This window comes from Diplotaxodon limnothrissa, linkage group LG18 (assembly GCF_057381915.1).
Source record: "Diplotaxodon limnothrissa isolate DT_005_m linkage group LG18, D_limnothrissa_male_GT1.1, whole genome shotgun sequence".
Classification (NCBI taxonomy): Eukaryota; Metazoa; Chordata; class Actinopteri; order Cichliformes; family Cichlidae; genus Diplotaxodon; species Diplotaxodon limnothrissa.
In genome coordinates this window covers 42,007,776-42,028,303 of record NC_140613.1, presented here as the reverse complement: position 1 = coordinate 42,028,303, position 20,528 = coordinate 42,007,776, and the positions used below count along the sequence as shown (strand labels likewise).

General features: G+C 43.1%; 1 protein-coding gene across 1 annotated transcript; it reads right to left on the bottom strand.

The window, feature by feature from the left end:
• Nucleotides 1–672: 672 nt before the first annotated feature.
• On the bottom strand, nt 673–19,360 carry LOC146614201 (potassium voltage-gated channel subfamily B member 2-like). Its single transcript, XM_085377273.1, has 2 exons — nt 18,776–19,360; nt 673–2,634 (listed from the first exon to the last, which is right to left on the bottom strand). Exons 1-2 carry the CDS (start codon nt 19,358–19,360, stop codon nt 673–675), a joined length of 2,547 nt encoding a protein of 848 aa, XP_085233399.1.
• Between the last annotated feature and the right edge of the window lie 1,168 nt (nt 19,361–20,528).

Here is a 20,528-nt window from a genome sequence, read left to right as displayed (position 1 = left end):
ACAATGCAGTACTATGTGGGACTTTTGTCTTGTATCATGTGCTTGTGGTTGTCCCGTTACAAGAATGTAATAATGAGTAAGGAAGATCTACAACACAGAATAATGACTGATCATTGATTTTTCTTGCAAGTCTTGCAAAAGATAGATTTTTAAAATTTGTAAATATAAAAAATATAATTTCCTTTCACGGTCTGTCTTTCCTTGGTATAACTGTCCATTCAAATCCGGCCTTGGGGAGCAAGTGTTAGGAAACTGAATATCTGACTCTTCAGGATAGTCCCGAACATTATCATTCAGACAAGGCCTAAAACACAGGTCAGGTTGCCACTGTTCATGTCTCATTTAAACAAAATCAGTCAGTAACACTGACACCACACGGTGTCACTTAGACTCAAGTTCAAACAGTGCCCAGTCAGGCATGCGTGTGCTTATGAATGTCCTCCAGTAATAAAGTCATGACAGCAGAACCAAGGTCAAAAAAGGAACGACCGTTCGAATGTGTCGTGAGATCGGAAGAGTTGCAGCTTTTATGATAGATTTGTTTAATGTCTTTGTCAAAAAGTCCAGTGCTCACACACACAGCATCTGTCACAGGTTATTCCTGGTACTTCCTGTCAAGCATCCCATCAGCCTTTGCTTTGCCTTGGCCCTGTCTGCATTTTTCTTTAAAGCTCACATGCTCGTTTCACAGGGCGGCGTTCGGCTTCCATCCAGAACAATGTGATTTTCTCGTTTTTCTACTCTCTGTTCTGCTTCCTCTAATCCTCCATCGGCCACTCCTTCCTTACTTACTAGGTCTTGGGTGCTGTTGAGTGAGCATGCTTTTGACAATGGACTAGCACCACCACCCGAGGCAGCAGTAGATCTCTCCATGTGATTCCTGCCCAGGTGGCTTAAGCCAGTGAGCTGCCCTTCACCTTCTAAGCTCCTGCCTGCTGAGCTTTCACCTCCCCCCTTGGGGGTGCTGGGACTGATATATTGCTGAGCCAGGGATGGAGATTGCAGGATAGCCAGCGGAGACTTAGTTTCCTGTGTTGTATAACTGGGAGATGGAGAAAACCTGGAAACCAATTCGTCAGTAAGTAGTTGAGCACACTTTGCAGAGCCAGTGGGGATGGGTGTCGCCACAGGTGTCATCACTGTGTTTTGAGGGCTGCCGTGATCTTCCAAAGCTGTGCCGGTGCTATCATAGGTCATCCCAGAGCTTTCTGCACTCTGTGAGAACAAATTCAGATCCCCAGTCAACCTTCCTTTGGGGTTAGATGTGAACTCATACAAACCCTCTTTGATGAATGTCATTGGCTGAATGCTGTCAGGGCCCTGCTTTACCTCCATATTGCTGATCTGACTTAGGTCCAAGGGAGGTGGAATACACTGATGTTGAGTACCAGCTTGACCTCCTTCAACACTGGGGAGCAGTGAGCTTCGCTCCCCTCTTTCCAGTGCAAAATTATCCGCTGCAGTTGAAGATTCCCTGGAACAACTGACTTTAGGTGATGCTTGCTGGGCCAGAGTGGATGAGAACTCTTTCATCTCAATCTGTTCTTCTCGAATTTTTTCCTGCTGCTCTTGAATGGCTGCTGTCTTGTTGTAAGTATCTTCTAGCCGCTTTGCACTGAGGTGTTGAGGAGTAGTTTTATTCGACGTGGGCTTGAATCGCTCTGGGGAGCCCTGCCGGGCCACTTCTTGGTATTGTTGAGACCTGCCAGGGCTACCTGCCTCTGCATTGTGGTAGTGCTTGTGGTAGCTCCAGCGACTGGGTGACAGGTGATTTTCAACGGGACATTTACTGTCCTCTCTTTTTTCTACCAACACATCTGTTAATTCCATACTGCGGGCAAAAGCATCCTTTAGGTTAATAGAAACAATGCTTCCACTCCGTTTTGCTCGTTCTAGAGCTTCCCTCCTCTTGATGGCCTTCTCTTGCCTCTTCTGCTCTCGGTAGAACTCTGAGAAGTTGTTCACAATGATTGGAATAGGAAGAGCAATGACAAGCACGCCTGCTATGCAGCAAAGCCCTCCTACAATCTTACCAAGCAGGGTTTGTGGGTAAATGTCACCATACCCGACAGTCGTCATAGTAATGGTTGCCCACCAAAACGAAGCAGGGATGCTGGTGAATTTTGTAGCATCTTCATCCTTTTCAGCAAAGAATACCAAGCTAGAGAAAATCATGATGCCCATGGCTAAAAACAGGATCAGCAGTCCCAACTCGTTGTAGCTCCTTCGTAAAGTGAAGCCCAAAGACTGGAGCCCTGTCGAGTGCCTGGCCAGTTTCAGAATCCTCAAGATCCTCATAATACGGAAGATTTGAACCACACGCCGCACATTCTGGAACTGCAGCACGCTCTTGTTAGATTCAGTTAGACAGAGGGTCACATAGTAAGGCAGTATTGCCAGCAAATCAATAATGTTCAGTGGTGCTTTCATGAAGACCCACTTATTGGGTGCTGAGAGCAGCCGTAACATGTATTCCATGGTGAACCAGGCAATACAGACGGCTTCGACGTGGGCTAAACTGGGGTTGTCACTGAACTGGCCAAATTCATCTACAACCTGCAGCTCTGGCAGAGTGTTGAGGGACAGTGAAATTGTGGAAATGATGATGAACAGGATGGAGATCATGGCCAGGATCTGCAAGACAAAAGCAGGTTATTACATTAGCTGGGCATAGTGTTAGCTTCATACATGTCTTCTATTACATCTGTTTCTGTGCCTGTAAACAGTAACACGTTCTTTAATAAGACAAACCCTGTTTGTTGTTACTAATCACTGACGTGTACATTCTAGAGTAGAAGTTTCTTAGACTACATGAGACATTTTTGAGACTTTTTTGTTACCCTTCATGGTGGTACCAACTTTGTCCTGAAGGTGGTGCTATTTGAAAAGCTACTAAAGGTCAGGCCTTTTTGATTAAGGCCCTTAAGAAGATTTAGCTTTGGAAGTTGTGCATCCACAGTGACAGTCAGCCCTTAACTTTCATCTGTTCATTATGTCCAAGCAGAAATGAAAAGCTCTTACGATCCACACATCACCACATATGGGCATTTTCTGCTTTTGTCTTTGTAAGCCAGGTTACAGCAAACAGACGCTGACTTTAATGTTTTAAGCAGCTTTGTGAAAAATTCTGGCACGGACACTTTCACGTGGAACTTGTCATGTAGGAGGAGACCTGCAGCGGTGATAAGACAACAGCTTTTATTCAACCTGCAAAAAAACATTTTACAGTGTTTCCTGTGTCTCTTCAGAAAATCACGGCGATGTGCTCACATGATGTCAGATTTGTATTTTAATGAGAACACAAAAACACACAAGACTACAAACCTTCTGACATTAACTGCAACTGGAAATGATTCCAAAATCTGACAAAGCACTACAATACACGGTGCAAAACAAAGTGAGTAACACCTAAAAACACTCGTCTCTTTCTTTTTTGGGGAGGAAAATGGAAACAAAAGTTAGTTTTTGCTCCTGCGTGTTTAGCTTCACACTTGGTTTCCTAGGGTTTGAAACAATTTTGTCCTTTTTGTCGCCTTTTCAATTCAATAAAGATAAAACCTTCTTCTCAGAGAATGACTGAATGGAAAAAGGGGCCCAGGGGATTCAACTATTACTTATAGCCAATTTAAAAACTCTAACTGGGAAAGCAGAGTAACGAAGCTGAAGGATGTGTGTTCTGAGTCCTCTCAGTGTAGCCCTTGGTAGGACATTTCAGGTTTATTGTAATAGGATTGCGCTGCTATACATAGAAAGGATAGAGAGGAAGGTTAGAATTGGTTACTCATTCTTTCCTCCCCCAACAGGAAGAATCAAGCAACAGGCGGAAATAGACGATGCAAGATTATTTTTTTGTCTTTAAATACATCTGACGTGATATCTGACAAAAGACCACTGCACTGTTCTCTGGGGACAACTCAATTTCCTGTTAGCTTACATTTCAGTGGCTTCAACACATAATACGTATTGTGTGTCAGTGGAGTAGATAAAGGTACAAATGTCACACGAAAAAACTGATTACTTTTAAAGTATTTGCATGTTATTATTGCAAATCATTGTTCATTCTTCAGGTGAAAAATTATAATGATCATTATGATGCAACTGATTACAAACTGAATGTTTTGTCATTTCATAATTGCTTAAAAAGACTAAAAGTGAAATCAGCTTTGAATCCTTATCCAAATGAAACACAACAAAACAAAGATTTCATTCCACGCTTGTCAGCAGCAGAGCCATGGCTGCTGCAGCTAGCATGTTTGAGTACAGGCAAGACACTAAACCCAAGAGTGCTCCAATTCATACTCCACTGGAGTGCGAATGTGTGTGACTGTCAGAAAGCACTGAGGTGTAGAAAAAAGTGCTTGTATGAACGAGTGAATGAACCATGTTGTATGAAGCACTTTGAGTGATCCAGTAGAAAAGCACTATATGAGAACCAGTCCATTTACTGACAGGGTTAGTGTGTTTGAAGAGTTGGGAAGTGATTCTAAAGCCACCAAACCCAATACCTCCGACTGTACCTGGAAACTGTGTCTTCCAAAAAACCAGATCAGAATCAGCCCTCACTGTGGCTTTACTGGGACCCAACAGCCTGTAATAACAAGCCCAAGAAGCCATCCTCCTGAAGCACTGCTCCATGAAATCAGACAGAGCGACTGGACAAACTCCCACACCCCCCCTGCATTTATCTGACCTTTATTTAACCAGGGAGTTCTACTGGGACCAAATCTCTTTCACAGGGAGACCAGTGTTGCCAGTATAGCAGCCATACAAACTCAGAACACAATAGAAATGCAGCATAAAACACGGTAACTGTTAGAACAGTGACAGAAAAGTGGAGTTGACCACTGTAAATGACCACGGCAGACCCGGGGGCGAGTTCATGCTTTGCAGCATACTTCATTGACTCACACGGTTGCTGTTCACAGTGCTCACAGAGCTGCAGCTCTCCCGCTGCCCGCTCAACATTATCGCAACAACCTCAAACACAGCACCCGTTACAATATTCGGCGGGGCGTGATTGCAGATGCCGTGCAGGTGCGTCCGTCTTCCCTGCACGGCACCGCAGGCCACGCCCCGCCACATACCCCCATCGCCCGACTGAGGCTGGGGAGCCATCCGGCCGAACCTACTCCCCCCACCGCGAGCAGGAGAGGGGATCAGCCCGGACCGTCGGCGCCCCCGGGCCCTGGCCAAGCGACAAGGAGTTGTGAGTTCAGGTGGCCGCCCGGGAAATCAGTCTAATAAACTTAAACCTACACCATCCTCCCTGTTCTGGTATTCTAAACAGTACCCGAAAGTAGACTGCTTGGTCAGTTAACCTCCTGAAATCTCTACAACACATGGTGAAAACCTGAAATTAAGACAGAGAAGGCTAGAGGTGAGACATGATCATTACTGATGACAGATTTAGATATATTTTCATAAACTATTCATTTGCCACATCAATAAACAGCACGGCAGGGCAAAATATTTTTTCTAACATGGCAACCTTTAAAAAGTGAAAGGAGACAGAAAGACAGGTGAGAAAGAATAAAACTTAACTGACTTTTTGATGCCATTTTACACACAGTACTGGTGCAGTATCTAGAAAAAGTGGGAAATACTGGCACCATATACAGTACTTAGTTACTTCTGAAGAAATTATGATGGGACCCTAAAAAAATTACTATGTACAATAATGATTTCTATACATTTTACATCAGATGAAAACATTTGTTGTAAGATTCACATAATTATTTTTTAAAAGCAAGAAATTTTAAATGAGAATAAGAAAGAAAAGTATATCTTTGTGCCCCCCTCTCCCTGTTAATGCCCTACCTGGCCCCCTGGCAACACTTTGCTAGACCCGCCCCTGCACAGTTACCAGCTGTCAGCTACGTAAAAAAAAGGATCCTGGTGTTATTTGTCTCTCAGAAACAGTTCATAACTTCAACTCATTCATGTCACCTAAAAGGTAAACCTGTTTCTCTATCACAGCTCTGATGATTCAGTAAGGTCATCTCCTGGTTTCATCTTCATGTTTCCCTCTCACCACATATCCAAACCAACATCATGACCAGCAGCTTTACAGCTGTGGCTCCAGCAAACATCAGCTGATACTAGAAATTATTATTATTATTATTATTATTATTATTAAATACATTCTAACAACAGCTGATCAAGCTTAAACGTGCTGCTGTTGTTTAGCGCAACATCCGCTGGTTTCCTCTTTCTGGCGCAAAGTGGACGATAAACAAACAAGAGAGCCGATCAGCTGATCATTGATCAGTTTCATGATTGAAGTAGCAACAGGAGAGGGAGGGGGGAGAATGAAAGAAGAAGAGGCAGCTGTGCAGCATAAACAAAGAATAACTCCAGCTTGGTGTCTTTTTCATTGTAGCTGAAGTCCGGGACAAACTGTTCTTTTTCAGCTCAACATAGGGTTGCCAACTCCCTGAAAAATAAATAAGGGACACCTCGTGGCCAGGGCCGGGCAACCCAGTTGTCTTCACCCTTCCCAGTGTGGTAGCTCTTTTTTTTGTGTGTGAAATTATTTTTTAACCATTTGACTTGAATTTGATTTAAGCAGATGCATATTCTTTGTGATATGACCATATGGGAAACAAATGATCATTTAGCCGTTTATTTTTAGCTCACAATGACAACATTAACACAGTAAAACAGGGGCCTGTTCTTCGTACCTCGCTAAGTAGGTTAGCCGGATTAGATTGTTGACGATTTCGCGTGATCCTGGATCAGTCGGTTCCCCGAAGCTCATCCGGGACTTGCTGTCATAGCAACAGAGCCGTAAGCGTAAACCTGCTCGGGAGCAGGTTTACTTTATGTAAACAGGATTAGATCGCGGCCACGCAGGTATGTCCGCTTCATTTATACGAAAGCAACAGCGATATTCCACCACTGTTTCACCATAAATAAATATTATCAATGTAACTAAAGATAATGCAGCACCTGATCCATTTATTGATTTCACACAGATACATACAGGTCATTTCCTAAAAAAGGGAAATGTACTATTAACATTCTATTACATGTATGTGATTATTACAGATGTAATTCATATTTCACAGTAGTAATTGTAAATTACTTCGTGTAATCAAGATGAGAGACCACGGCTATAAAAGCGAAGGTGGATTTGGGAAGCCTGTCGCAGCCATGTCCTGTCCGTATACGCGACCAACCCATTGCGGAAGGTGCAAGATTGATAAGGAGAGTCCTCAGAATTCAGCGTATATTGCGGGACAGACAGGATCCTTTAGCTCAGCGCGACAGTGTGCTCATAGAGAGATATCGATTTTCCCGTGAGGGTATTATTCACTTAACCAACTTGTTGACGAGGGGGTGCAGGACCACCACCTGTCTTTTTTTGCTCTGCCCTTTTCTTGGTTGCTGTTATGAACAAACTAACAGAGTATTACAGGCCAGTATTACCTTGCCAAGAGACGCAAAGCAATCTAAGAGATAAATATTACCATTCTGTAGAATACTCCTGTATTCCACTTTTACTTGTTCCCATGTTCTTGTGGGTCCTGTTGTGGCTCTAATGTGAAAGGGGATATAATATAACATATTATAATATAATATAATGCCATATGATATTGGACAATATAGTGTCATATGATAGATCTACCCTACCGCCTACTGGTGTTGGCCAGAGGGGCCGATGGCGCGATATGGCAGCCTGGCTACAACCGTAGCTGCCTCCACCAGTGTGTGAATGTGGGAGTGAATGAATAGTGGTATCGTAAAGCGCTTTAGGTGCCTTGAAAAGCACTATATCAATCCACTCCATTATTATTATTATTATTAAATTACCTACGAGTTTGATTTGTCAGCAACTTTCTGCCAGCCCTCTCTCCTTGCTTTTGCAGCCTTTGCAGTGTTCTCTTGCGTTTTAATTAAACTCTGAAACTCCTGAAATCCCTCACTCATGAGTTCTTGCTCTGCTGCCGGAAAATACCGAGCACGCCCCTTGGACATTTTCGCCGACCAATCAGCGGGTTGCCGATCAATGTTTCTACTATCGATGCGTAGCCCCTTTTACGACACCCAGTGATGTCACATTCCTGCGTCCAGCTGTAGTAATCGTCAACAGCAGGTGTGTTCGGGGAACCGGATTAGCGAGCTCACGGTTAGCGCGATGATTTGATCTTGGATGTGTCATTTGATCTTGGATGTAGTAAGCGACGTACGAAGAACGGGCCCCAGGTCTCTTTCTTAAACAGAAGCCTGTCATGCTTAACTTTGGAGAATATAAGTAAATCTTTCTTTAAAAGAACTCTGTCCTACTTAACTTAAACTTATATAAATTAATAGAAAACAATAGAACAAAATCATTCTTTTAACAGTGCACATTTAGTGCATTTAGTACAATTGGCTTCAGTTGAGGTATTATTTCAGCTTTTCTAATGCTAATCAGCTGCTCCTGTTTGTAAACCCGCTTGTTGCCATGATTACGCATCTTAACTCATCATCATTATTCATCTATGTATTACTTTTATGTATTAGTCATCTATTTGTTGTAATCATCTATCCTTGCAGTTGTTTATTACACAAAATAAATTATATTATCACACTTCTGGCCACATAGCGCTGATATTCACCGCACATGCCCATATTAACCTTAACCAGAGGGTTTAAACAACAAACCAGTGTTTACATACCATATCTGCTTCTGCCGTGGCCTGGCGGACAAAAAAATGGTTAAGGGTTCCCCGAGCTTTCACGCCCCTCATGTTCTTCATGTGCCCACCACTAGAAGCATGCCTATGGAAAAAGTGCGCCGGCACACAGTGCAGTGCGCTTTAAAGGTGTTATCGTGCACTTTTCCAGCCAGGTGTTTCCCTTTTCCCATTCCTCCTTTTTTTCTTTCTCTGAGCAACAAACATTGCTGCTCTAATGCTGGGCTTATGCTGGGCTCACACTGTGCCATTTTTGGCCCATTTTGAGCCGATTTTTGAGTGATCGGACCGATTTTGGCCTTCATCGTGCGTCGTGTAGTATACGTGGGGTAACGAGAAGCGATTAACACCTCACGACCAGCTCCCGATCATCAATCGCTCGTGAGGGTGTCGCCACAGGCGCTCACACTGCGCACGCGCAAACGTCGGTGAAAAAGACGGAGCAGCACGGCTGTGCAGCGTGTGATCTGGACACAAGCGATGGAGGCACAACTTGTAGAACTTTGGAAAGCTCATCCGAGCCTTTTCCATGTGGCATCACAAAATTATCACGACCACAACAACCGTGAAAATAGTTGGATTTACACTGCTGCTCAATCACAGCTGCCTGATCATGTTTTTCATTAGCAATTTAGCAAAGTTGATGGTGGTGGTGTGTCTGTGTGAGTGAAAGACAGAGCGAGCGACAGATTTTCTGTTATAACCTTCATGTTATGGACGCACAGTGTGAGCACTCAGGTCGCATCAGAGCATCGGGCGGTATAGTGTGAGACCTGCATCGTGACCTACCAACGTCTAACCCCTGCGAGTCAATCGTGCAGTTTGAGCAGGAGCTGAATAACGTGACTGAAAAAAATCGCACAGTGTCTGCCCAGCTTTAGGTGTACTGTCGTCCGAGACTTGCACCGCAGTGTCGGCGTTTGTTTCCCTGTTGGCCATGCTTCTTGTTGTTGTCATCTGTTGTCTTCCGGTATTTTCTCCGCAAGCGACCTTTCCTCGACCAATGAGATGAGCGGTAATCTGAATTGTCATACTCGAATTGTCATAAGTGTGCTGTCAGCTCATTGGTCACAAAGCAGGAGAGGGGCTGGGAATTATGTTTTCAAACAAAGTGTTAATTCCATTAAAAGTTATAGACTACTTTTGATTCTCACTGTATTACGGGACAAAGTGCGTCCCTTATTAGCTCAATACGGGACGTGTACTTTTGTTTCGAAATACGGGACGATTCCGTATTTTAAGGGACGGTTGGCATCTCTACTAACTAACCTTCCAAATAAAATAAGATAAAAGCACCCGCCCAGCAGTATAGAAACTCCGTCATGCTAGCTAGCAGCAGTACGAGTTATTGTAACTGACTGTAAAAAGTCAGCACAACGAAAACAAACTCCACCTAAACTTGGTTTATATCTGACCCCCTCTTCAGTTCACCGCCTCGGGTCTCTGCTCCTCCTGCCTTTCCGTCATCCACCTGCACCTGCTGGCCTCCACCACTTGCTAATGTTACTGAATCTGTGGACTGAGCTCGGTAACAAGATTAGCAACATTCATTAAATAGAAGCTTGTCATCCATGCTTGTGTTTAACATCACTTGCAACAGTGCTGAAAGGATCAGCCCTTGTGGACAAGCTTCTGCAAAGACCAAACTTTGTCTTGGGAACATTTAAAACTTCTTGCACTGTTTGCCTTGCAGCTGGACGGTGTGTGTAAATGATGCTGATTATCAACGATGCTTGAATTCCCAGGACGGCTGCAGAGCCTAATCCTCCTGCACTGTTTGCGACTTCAGTGTGATGTGTGTTAACCAGAATAGGCTACAACATGTAGAGTTTTATCAGAGTCAGGACGAGCCTCATTCAGCCAGGGGCCTGGACGAGGGCACATTTTGTAACTACCTTGGAGAAGCCTCTATGGAAGGCCTGACAATCCCAAAGCATGACAAGAGGTCAGCAGCACTCCAACCCCAATAAATATAACAGTTTTTATGCTTGTGCAGTTGTTTTAAACTTTATAAAAGTGTGTAGGCCACATTAAAGACGTGCTGAGTTATTTATTTAAACACTGGAACATGGACTGAGCGCTCTACTGATAGCTAACACTGTGTGACTGATGAGCAGGAAATGATCAGTTAAAAAAGGAACATCATTAATCTCTGTATCTGTAGTTTTGTTCTTATTCCACCACCACAACTGTCCTGGTGTCTGTGAAACCATGTGATGGATTATCTGAGCTATTTTCAGTGGGGGAGCTTCTGGCCAATCACGGTAACGATAAAAGACACCGAGCATTACATCATTACAGAGTTTAGACAAAAGTAAAAACTGGGAATAAACTACGAAACATTGAGAAAGAAGAAAGAGGAGATAAATAGAAAGTCAAAGAGGGACAAAGCACAGGGGAGTATAAGGCAGATATATCAAACGGTGTCCACCCTGCAGCGTCTTAATGGCTTAGTGGCTGCCAAATGCTGTGACCTTGACACTCAGGGAAGATTCTAAGCAGTACCAAGAACAGACAAGCTGCTTTAGAAGCCATATAGTGAGTCTCCACGTTTGACATTCAGGTGCTCAGCAACACTTTTTTACATAAAAGTTTGAGTCGCTGACAAAGAAATGGACTCCACTCGTCACCGAGGCGAGAGCCCGTGTTGACTGCCGTTTGATTGTCTTTTTAACAGAATTACCAGACCAGTTTCATGAGAAGACATCACTAAATTCTGGTGCAGCATTGACACACGTTCAATAATACTGCATCGCTTTTTACTTCATTCTTGTCCGAGTGTGAGGGAAAAATGTTCACGGCCGGGGTCGACAACAAACGAGCGAGACAAAGAGAGGAAAAACGTCTCTCAGATTGTGACCAAAATGGAAATCTGATAGTTTATAGAACAAGAAGACGAGCTGCAATGAAAGACTGGATAAAGCGATTGAGCAGAGAAATCCAAGCTGTGATCAATACGTGGAGTTATTTGTGGAACAACAGGCGCAGGATCTGTTGGACAGTGGCTGTTTCTGCAGAGGTCAACATGGTTTCTATTTGAAGACGCTGCTTTCATGGGTCACATTGTTTTTATCTCTTGTTACACTGAAGTTGATTCTGAGCTTCACTTATTTCCACATTCATTACTCGAGATGTTCCACAGCCCTCGTTTGATTCTTCTCAGTCTGACATAAAAACAAATAAAAACTATTTGCACGTGTGATTTTGTGAACAAACGGTAAAACAAGTGACGCTTCATTTCGTCTTAGGGAAACTCTGTGCAGTGGGCTAATATCTGGGGCCACAAACCAGTTACATTTAAAGCAACTGTTGCCCACGATGCATTTAACATAACTGAACTCAAGTCAGTTCAGTTGTTTTGGAATAATTACTTATTGGCTGGCCGTGATGCTGATGTGAATGTAGCCCAGTCCAGACCACAGATATGAAGCTCAGGCTGAATAAATGTCTCGGCTTTGTCTTTGTAACAAGAAAGAGGAATAACTCCCATTTTTCCACATTTTGAAACCACATGTTTCTGTAAGAGGATTCATTTATTGATTTTCACTATTTTGGTCAGAATTATGAAAAGTTCTACGCTAACATAAAATAATGATTTTTTTGAAAAAGTCCTAGCCCAGTTCTGGCGTCACGCACTGAGAGGGATGTGTCGTGTTAGACGTGTACACACAGAAAGTGTTTTGAAAGAGAAAATGGTCAGATGTGTGAAGGTGAACTTAATAAGCTGCGTATGTTTCGAGGTTTGTAAAGTACTCCTTGGTGCACACATTTGTAAATCTTACTTTGAGCTGGTGGAGCGTATCATATCCATCATGAGAGACGGTAATAACCACGTTTCAGAACAGGCTGCTGTGGCTGAACTCACTGCTCGACTCTACAGCAGGAAACACAAGGACTGAATACATCAACATTTTCTCAGTAAACTGTACATAAAGATGTCTAATGGGCCCAAGTAATCTACACATACAAAGAAATCTGAATCTAAAAAAGTCCATAAATTATGTGGAATAAAGTGGAAGAACAAGCTTCTGGAAGTACTTTGACTTTTAGGAGTGAATTTGATTTATTTTTTCTGTACTGCAGTAACATTTTGTAAGCAGTACTTTGACTTGAAACCAAATATTTCTAAATAAAAGATCTGACTACTACAGGAGATGCAGGAAAGATTAGTAATGCCTCGTGGCTTTTGTATACTGATGAAACTACAGTTGCAGAAAGAGGCTGCTAGCACGTTAGCTCTGCACACTCACGGTGGAGATGTGCGCCAACCAAAGACTTACAGCTGACAGGCTGAACTTGGCTGAAGAAAAACCACTTTGGCTTTTGGGCTTCGTGCTGCCACAGCCATAAATTCCCATCCGAATGGAAGCATTTCAAACTGAAAGCTACAGTACATTAGTGAATCACTCTACCGCTCCTATGTGAAGGCACAAGGCCAGTAAACTATAGACCTCTGAGTAGCTGCTTATAGCTGTCAGGCAAGCTTATTTAGCTGAACCAGACACTTTACACACACACGCAGTGACTCAGTGTTGTCCTGCATTTCACTCAGGATTTCACTGTGAATATTACATTTCATTCAAGTGTTGAAATGATTACTAACTGCTACATGAACACAGGTATTCCATATAAAGTGGCTGTGGGTGTGTTATGACTCGTTTCTCTTTAAGCTCACAGGTTGTTGTGGATTATTCCTGCACTTCCACAGTGTTTTACATGAGTCCACACATCATTAACAAACTGTGTGCACAAAAAGACACAAACAAACCCATAAAGCAGAACGCATCCTTTTTTAGCGAACCAGATTTACAGCCTTCGTCTCACTTTGAGACATGCGGATCAGACACTAATCCCATCATTTTGTATTATTATATAATCTACTTAATGGAGACCTAAATGTAAGCAAACGCAGTTTAAAGGTTTAAATAGAAAAATGCAAGTACAACGTCAAAGATGAGGCAGGAAGCAGCTGTCAAAAATCGAATGGACAGTCTTTTAATTCTGTCTCTGACTGATCCCGTCGGCTTAAAAAGCCTCTGTGTCATATCATCGACGGGTTTTCCTCCTCTGCACACAATACAACGTATACACAGCTGATATGCTAGTGAGGCACATCAGTCCTGAGCAGAAACGCTGCAACTCTTCAAGCTGAAATATAACATGCAACCTATTAGCTTTACATGAAATACAAATTCCCATTTTTGCTAAATAAAGAACACATTTAAGTCAAAGTGGACAGCTGAGACCACTGAAGCTCCCTGCAGTAGGCCTCTGACTGTGAGAAGTCATTGTTGAACATAAACTGTTAAGATCACAGACTTTCCCCTTGTGTGGTCCAGCAAGCATGCAAAAGGTCATAAAGTACAGTAACATTTTAAAAGTGCTGAGATGTGGACCCGTGGTTTATCAGAGACAGGTATTGTGTGAACAGGTGAAGCCAGTATGTAAAGCATTAACATACTACCCTAAACAGCATGCGGTGTCTCTAATGTCCTGACTACAAAGTGAGCAAACCATTTTCTCCACTCCAAAAAAGATCTCGTTCTTCTTATCAATCAGTTTTTCTAGACTGGATTTCATCCAACCAGTTCTGAGTCAGGCTGGAGACCAGATGAGGTTTGGATTTGAATCCACGGGCTAGCTGAGGCCTTCCCCGTGTCTGAACGAACGTGTACCGCTCAGCGTCATCAGTGATGCTGAACGGACAAGCAGAAGAAAATGGACGAATGCTGAAACTGCACAGCCAGATTGAGTCTGTGACTTTATCCAGCTCCACCCCACCACCTTCCCCACTGCAGGTCAGACAGTGGACAGGACAGACTATCCAACCTGCCAACAGTTAGTCTATTTGCAGCAGCAGCAGTCCTGGTAAAAGCTCCAAAGGAGATTAAGCCGTACTCCTAAGTCAGACTCATAGTTCTCTATGGACAGTTGCATTACAGGTGTGCTGTCATAACTGTCTTTTAATCTCAATGAGATTTTACCTGCATAAATAAAGGACTGATAATAATACATCACAAAACTGTGTGCAGGATAAGTGCATGCACAGGTGATCATATAACAATGGAGCACAAAAAGCTTTAAATACATGTGGAAGAGATGAGAAGTGAACCCGAACAGCCCAACACTACAGCCTGAGTGTGCGTCAAACAAAGGATGCAACGAGGACATGCTAAAACATCTCTGCCAAAAATAAGAAGATTATACAGATTATGTAAAGTTTATGAAACTAATCTCTATTATTTAAAGATTTAATACTCATATTATCCAATAAAAGTACAACTATTGCTGGTGGATATACAGCTGACCATCTGGACATGACAAACTGTGCGCAGTGGTTTACAAATAGCCAGGTGATGCTTCTTTTCTAATAAGCAGCAGCACTGAGCCGCTCACATCACCGGAAAGAGGCCCTCCTATTGGTTAAGTGCTGCTGCATCACTGCCACATGGCTGGTGTCACTGCAGAGTGGCCTAAGCGGCTTCCCTCCTGCTGACACTACGGTTCCAGCCGGGTCACATGGCTCTGCTAAAGGCCAGTGCTGTTATATTTTTAGAAGGAAGAACTAGCTGTCACTAACTTGGTTAGGTGATTAGGAAATGATTATATAGACATATATAAGACACCTTAAATATTGTGTAGAAAATGATACGAGTATATTAAATTGAATGTTTCTGTTCTTTTAATTGAATATAAATAATCAGTCACTGTTGGAATTCAGTTCATAGATTATCTTGGTCACTATAAATGTTTCCTAACCTTATACTTCCTAAGTCTGATACTTCAGAAACGAATCAGCTAAACGTTTGTGATGTTGCAGTGAGATCTGAATATAATATCTGCACCGAAGGCAATAAAAAGAACAAGAGTTCGGTCCAGTCCTAAAGGTTAAGCATCAAATTATTGAGGCTGAACTTTGTTCATGCAGTACGGAGGCTACAGCTCCAAGTCCCAGTCATATAGAGGCACTTTTGTTCCACATAACAGAGGACGGTGCTTTGAGCTTCCAGAGCACTGAGGAGCACAGATTAAAATACTCTGTGTGATTGCTACTAACGCTGCTGCTTTGTGCACAGTCAGCCATTAGCACCCGCACACACATGTGCGACATAAAGCTTGGTTTGTTTGATCGCCATGTAATGAAACTAATTTTACTCAGTCCTGCATCAGCACATCAGTGATGTCAGCTATAACTCGCTATGTCTCGAACTGGTTTCCACAGTGTGTTACTTTTATCTGATTGATGGAAATCAGTTTAAAAAGTAACAAGACTGTTTATAAAATGAGCACAAAAACATGACAACAAAACAAAAAAGTCTTCCCAGGTAAAATGCACGTGTCACAGCGACTCGGCTCACAGCTATTATAACGATGCTGTTTCTTTCTCACTGCCTCCATCATGACCTCCTCCTGCTGTGGAGGATAAAGAGGTTCTCACTGAGTCTAACTATGAAGTAGCCATCTCCCTCCATCTGCTCGACACGATCTAAACACAGGGAACTCTGATCAGCTATGCCAACCAGCACTGCCTTGTCTCTATACTTGTATTTGTCACTTACACGTTGGGTTTGCTCATGTTGACGGAAGCAAATAAAGCCCAGTTAGTTGAAGCTGCATCTACGAAAAGTCTATCTTTGTCCTGCTTGCTTACTCTTGGCATGCAAAGCTCTTCGGTCAGTCAGACAGAAACTGGGAGTCACTAATAAAATCCACCCCCCGATTTCTTGGCTCCCTTGCCCACTGACTTCTGTGTATGAGCTCCTCTTCACTTATAGCCGTTTGTTCTTCACATTTTCCTACAGTTAGATCATATATATATAATATAGAGTTGGAGGTATGTCACCATATGTGAAGGTAACATCCTTTCCCCACTACCCTAACACCCTCAGACAGGTCTTGACAAACTACCAGCCACCTCCCGTGTGGATGACTTTAAAGTGTACCAGAAGTCAGAGAGACGTGGACTCACTGATAGAGGCCGAGCTGTAAGAGTGGCTCCAGAACAACATCTGAAGTCTCTTTCCAGAAGGGTTCAAGCTGAGATCCTGCTCCAAGGACCTTACCTACCACAGCAGCTCATTTGTGCTGCAGAACCACTGTCACTATCTTTATATCTTTATTTTGGACTAAGTGGGTTTTCCTAAGCTTACAGTGACTGTGAGCTATATTACAATATCTCTTTTAATTCTTCTGTTGTGTTCTTGCCTCTTCTTCTCGCAGGTTCACACACAGTTAGGTCCATAGATATCAGGACAGAGACAATGTTTTTCCTGATTTTGGTTCTGCACATTACCACAGTACATTTTAAATGAAACAACTCAGATGCAGTCGAACTTTAGACTTTCAGCTTTCATTCAGCGGGTTGAACAAACAGACTGTATGAAAACATAAGTAACTAAAGCATTCATTTAACATCACCCTTCATTTCAGGGGCTCAAAAGTAATTGGACAAATTAAATAACTGAAAAGAAAATGTTCATTTCTAATACTGGGATGAAAACCCTTTGCTGACAATGACAGCCTGAAGTCTTGAACATCAGCAGATGCTGAGTTTCCTCCTGACTCTCCCAGGCCTTTACTGCAGCAGCTTTCAGTTGCTGTTTGTTTGTGGGCCGTCTGTCTTCTACATGTGAAATGCTCAGTTGGGTTAAGATCAGGTGACTGACTTGGTCATTCAAGGATATTCTACTTCTATTCTACTTCCAGCACTGTTGTCTTCCACAGACATCCAGGTCCTTTTGTGTTTTGGAGCTTTCCTTCTTCCTCAGGATGTACCAAATTGTAAATTTTCCTACTCCACTATTGTAGCAATTTCTCCGATGGATGTTTGTTTCTGCTTTCGCAGCTTCAGGATGGCTTGTTTCCCCTGCATGGACAGCTCCTTTGACCACATGTTGTCTGTTCACAGCAAAATCTCCAAATACAAGCACCGCACCTCAAATCAGCTCCAGGTCTTTTACTTGATAAGGACATAAGGAAGGAACTGCCCACACCTACCTGAAACAGCCTTTGAGCCAACTGTCCAATTGCTTTTGGTCCTTTTAAAAAGAGGGTACCACATGTTAAGGAGCTGAAATGTCTAAACTCTTCATCCAATTTGAACGTGGATTCCCTCGAAATGAAAGCTGGGAGTCTACACATCATGTCCATGTCTGTTATAGAACTATAACTGGAAAATGTTTCAGTAAACAGGTTAAAAAACGAAACGTGTGTCAGTGTCCTAATATACAAGGACCTAACTGTTGGACTCTTGTTGTATTTCTTAAACTGAAGAAGAGACTAGTTTTCAGCAGAAGACACTGCTGTCACATCGTTAGTAATGAACTGATGCTCTGCTTGGAGGAGCTGTCTGTCTCCTCTGCTGCAGACAATAAAATAGGCACAGCAAGGCTGCTGTGGTAAACCTGCAGTGTGTCCGGCACGAACTCAGTGAAGAACATTACTGAACAGAAACTGCGCAGACACAGTTGTGAACCTCACTCACTGGAAATCCACTTTCTTTCTTCCTGAAAACAAATTATTGACTCTTTTCATCAGATTAATAAAAACATCTGCTCGATTACAAGCAGAAACTTTGCTCTCACTGGTTATACATAAATCTTTCCCTCAAAACATGAAGCACACCTATGGTGCAGCAACTTTGAAGCTAAATGACAAAAAACTCGAGCTGGAGTACGGTTTATTATATCGCACAACCTTTTCATGCACCAATGAAATAAAGAGCTGTGGTAAAGGAGAGATAAGATCCAGAGGTTACTGGTTATAATAAAACTCTTTGATATTAGCTCTGACAGTTGAAAGTATTGAGAATCATAACAAAATCAAGAAAATGTGCATTTCTTTCATAACTGTGCTTCTGCTTGCTTCTCATTAGCGTCATCACAGATTCAGTAGATACTGAAGGGTAGCGTGCAGCTTCCTCTGTCTTATGTCTTCTCTCTATTATCCAAATAACTCTTCTTTGTAACAGACCTAATCTGCCCACATATCATCTTGTGCACTTTTAGGAAACCTGAATGTGACCTGAGACATTATCACAGGTTTCATTCACGTTCTAGCATCAATCATGTGTGCCGGCTGTGTTTAGCTCTTGTTACCTTTGCAGCTATAGAGGAGCTGGGCTTCTCCAGCAGATCCCACAGCTTCTGCCTCTTGTCAGGACAGCAGCCCTGCTCCTCCTCCTCTCCCTCCTTGTCCCTCAGTGTCTCTGCCTCCCTCCTCAGTTCCTCGTTCATCTGCTCCTTCTTCTGATGGTAGCGTGCCTGGCAGCAGGACTCCAAGTAGATCTCATCAATGCCCCAATAGTCCAGCTCCTGTCCAAAAGACAGAGCGCACATCTCCTCCATCATGTGAAGCTTTCCTGTTCTGTAGAAGTTGAGGATGGAGGAGAAGGCCACCGGGTGCCGGTCGAAGAAGTATTCGTTCTCAGTGAGGGTGTAGTCATCACAGATCTCCAGCAGTGACTCGTGGGTGTTGCAGTCCCTTAGCTGTCCCAGACGAGTTCGGGGCAACCGGTCAAGTGTTCTCCATAACACTTCATGTGTAAGCCCACCGACGTTGAGTCTGACCCGCCGTGAGCGGGCCTTAGTGCGGATGATGTCCACTGGCTGAGGGGGGAGCAAAGGAGCTGCAGCGGGTCGGGGGTTGACTTTGGGCATGCTAAAACTCACCTTGTCTGTCATGTTTGCTTTGACTGCTGTCTTACTGTGGGGGTGGGTCACCTCAAACACAGGCTTTTGCAGTGTGTGCGTATGTGCGTATGGAGCTCGATAAGATGATGGCGGTGGCTGGTCAGGGGAAGATTGCCCAGGCCCACCAGGCCCACCTCTCTGTGTTCAGGCCAGCAGAAGTCCTGGTAAGATCCATGGCTGGAAAAAGAGACATGAGCCATTACACCAGTACGACCAGGTTATTCTATAGAAGATCTCCTACCGAGGAGAATAGATTAAATAAATTAATAAATACAGAATTATTCTGAAGTGGCACAGTATAAATAAAACTGAATACACGCTTTTTATGTGCATATACATTCAGGAACTCAACGATTGGAGCAGCAAGTTTGAAGGTGTTTCTCGGACACTTTGCCGAGCTGTCACTTCCCTGTGCTCCCCGTGCTGTTGTTTTTATCTCATGTCTGGTCAGCTGGAATCTAAAATTGCTAAAAACACACGTATGTGCGTTACATATGTAATGTGGGATTGTAGAATTTACTGCAGCTTATGTGCTCCCAGTAAATGATTTTGCTTTGTTTTAAAGCAGATAGATCGCAGAGTTTTACAGCAAATTAAAGTCATATCAGAATAGTTATTTTGAAAAGCACATCACATAATCTAATATTTGCTAGTCCAGGAAGTTTTACTATTTTAATTACAAAGAGTTCTCTGATGAAATCACTAAACAGGGAAGAGCAATTTGAATCCACCTCCAGGGAATATCTGGAATCTAAACAGTGCTTTTTAGAAAAGGGAGCCATTATGCAGTTAGTCTTAGAGCTTATGCTGCCATTAGAAGTCCTTTGACTCTTATCTGATTGTGTAATGGAGTTCCACAAATCCCAGTAGCGGCATAAGGCCTCGTCTCTCCTGGCTCAAGTCTACCTTAGTTAATTATAGACCGTCTATCTTCTCCTGGGACACTCATAGGACACAGAGCTGCTACGTCACGACTAGAAGAGCATCTTTCGCGTTTTCCCCCCAGAGTCCGGGAGAGCTGATGTCTGCAAACAAGCACTGACTTCATTAGAATTATGAGATTGTGCGCTCACTAATGATCACGTAAACTACTTTGAACTGCTTCCGCGTGTTTCTTCTCTTCCTTTTCTTGCACACCAGCCGCAGTCCAAAGTGAGAA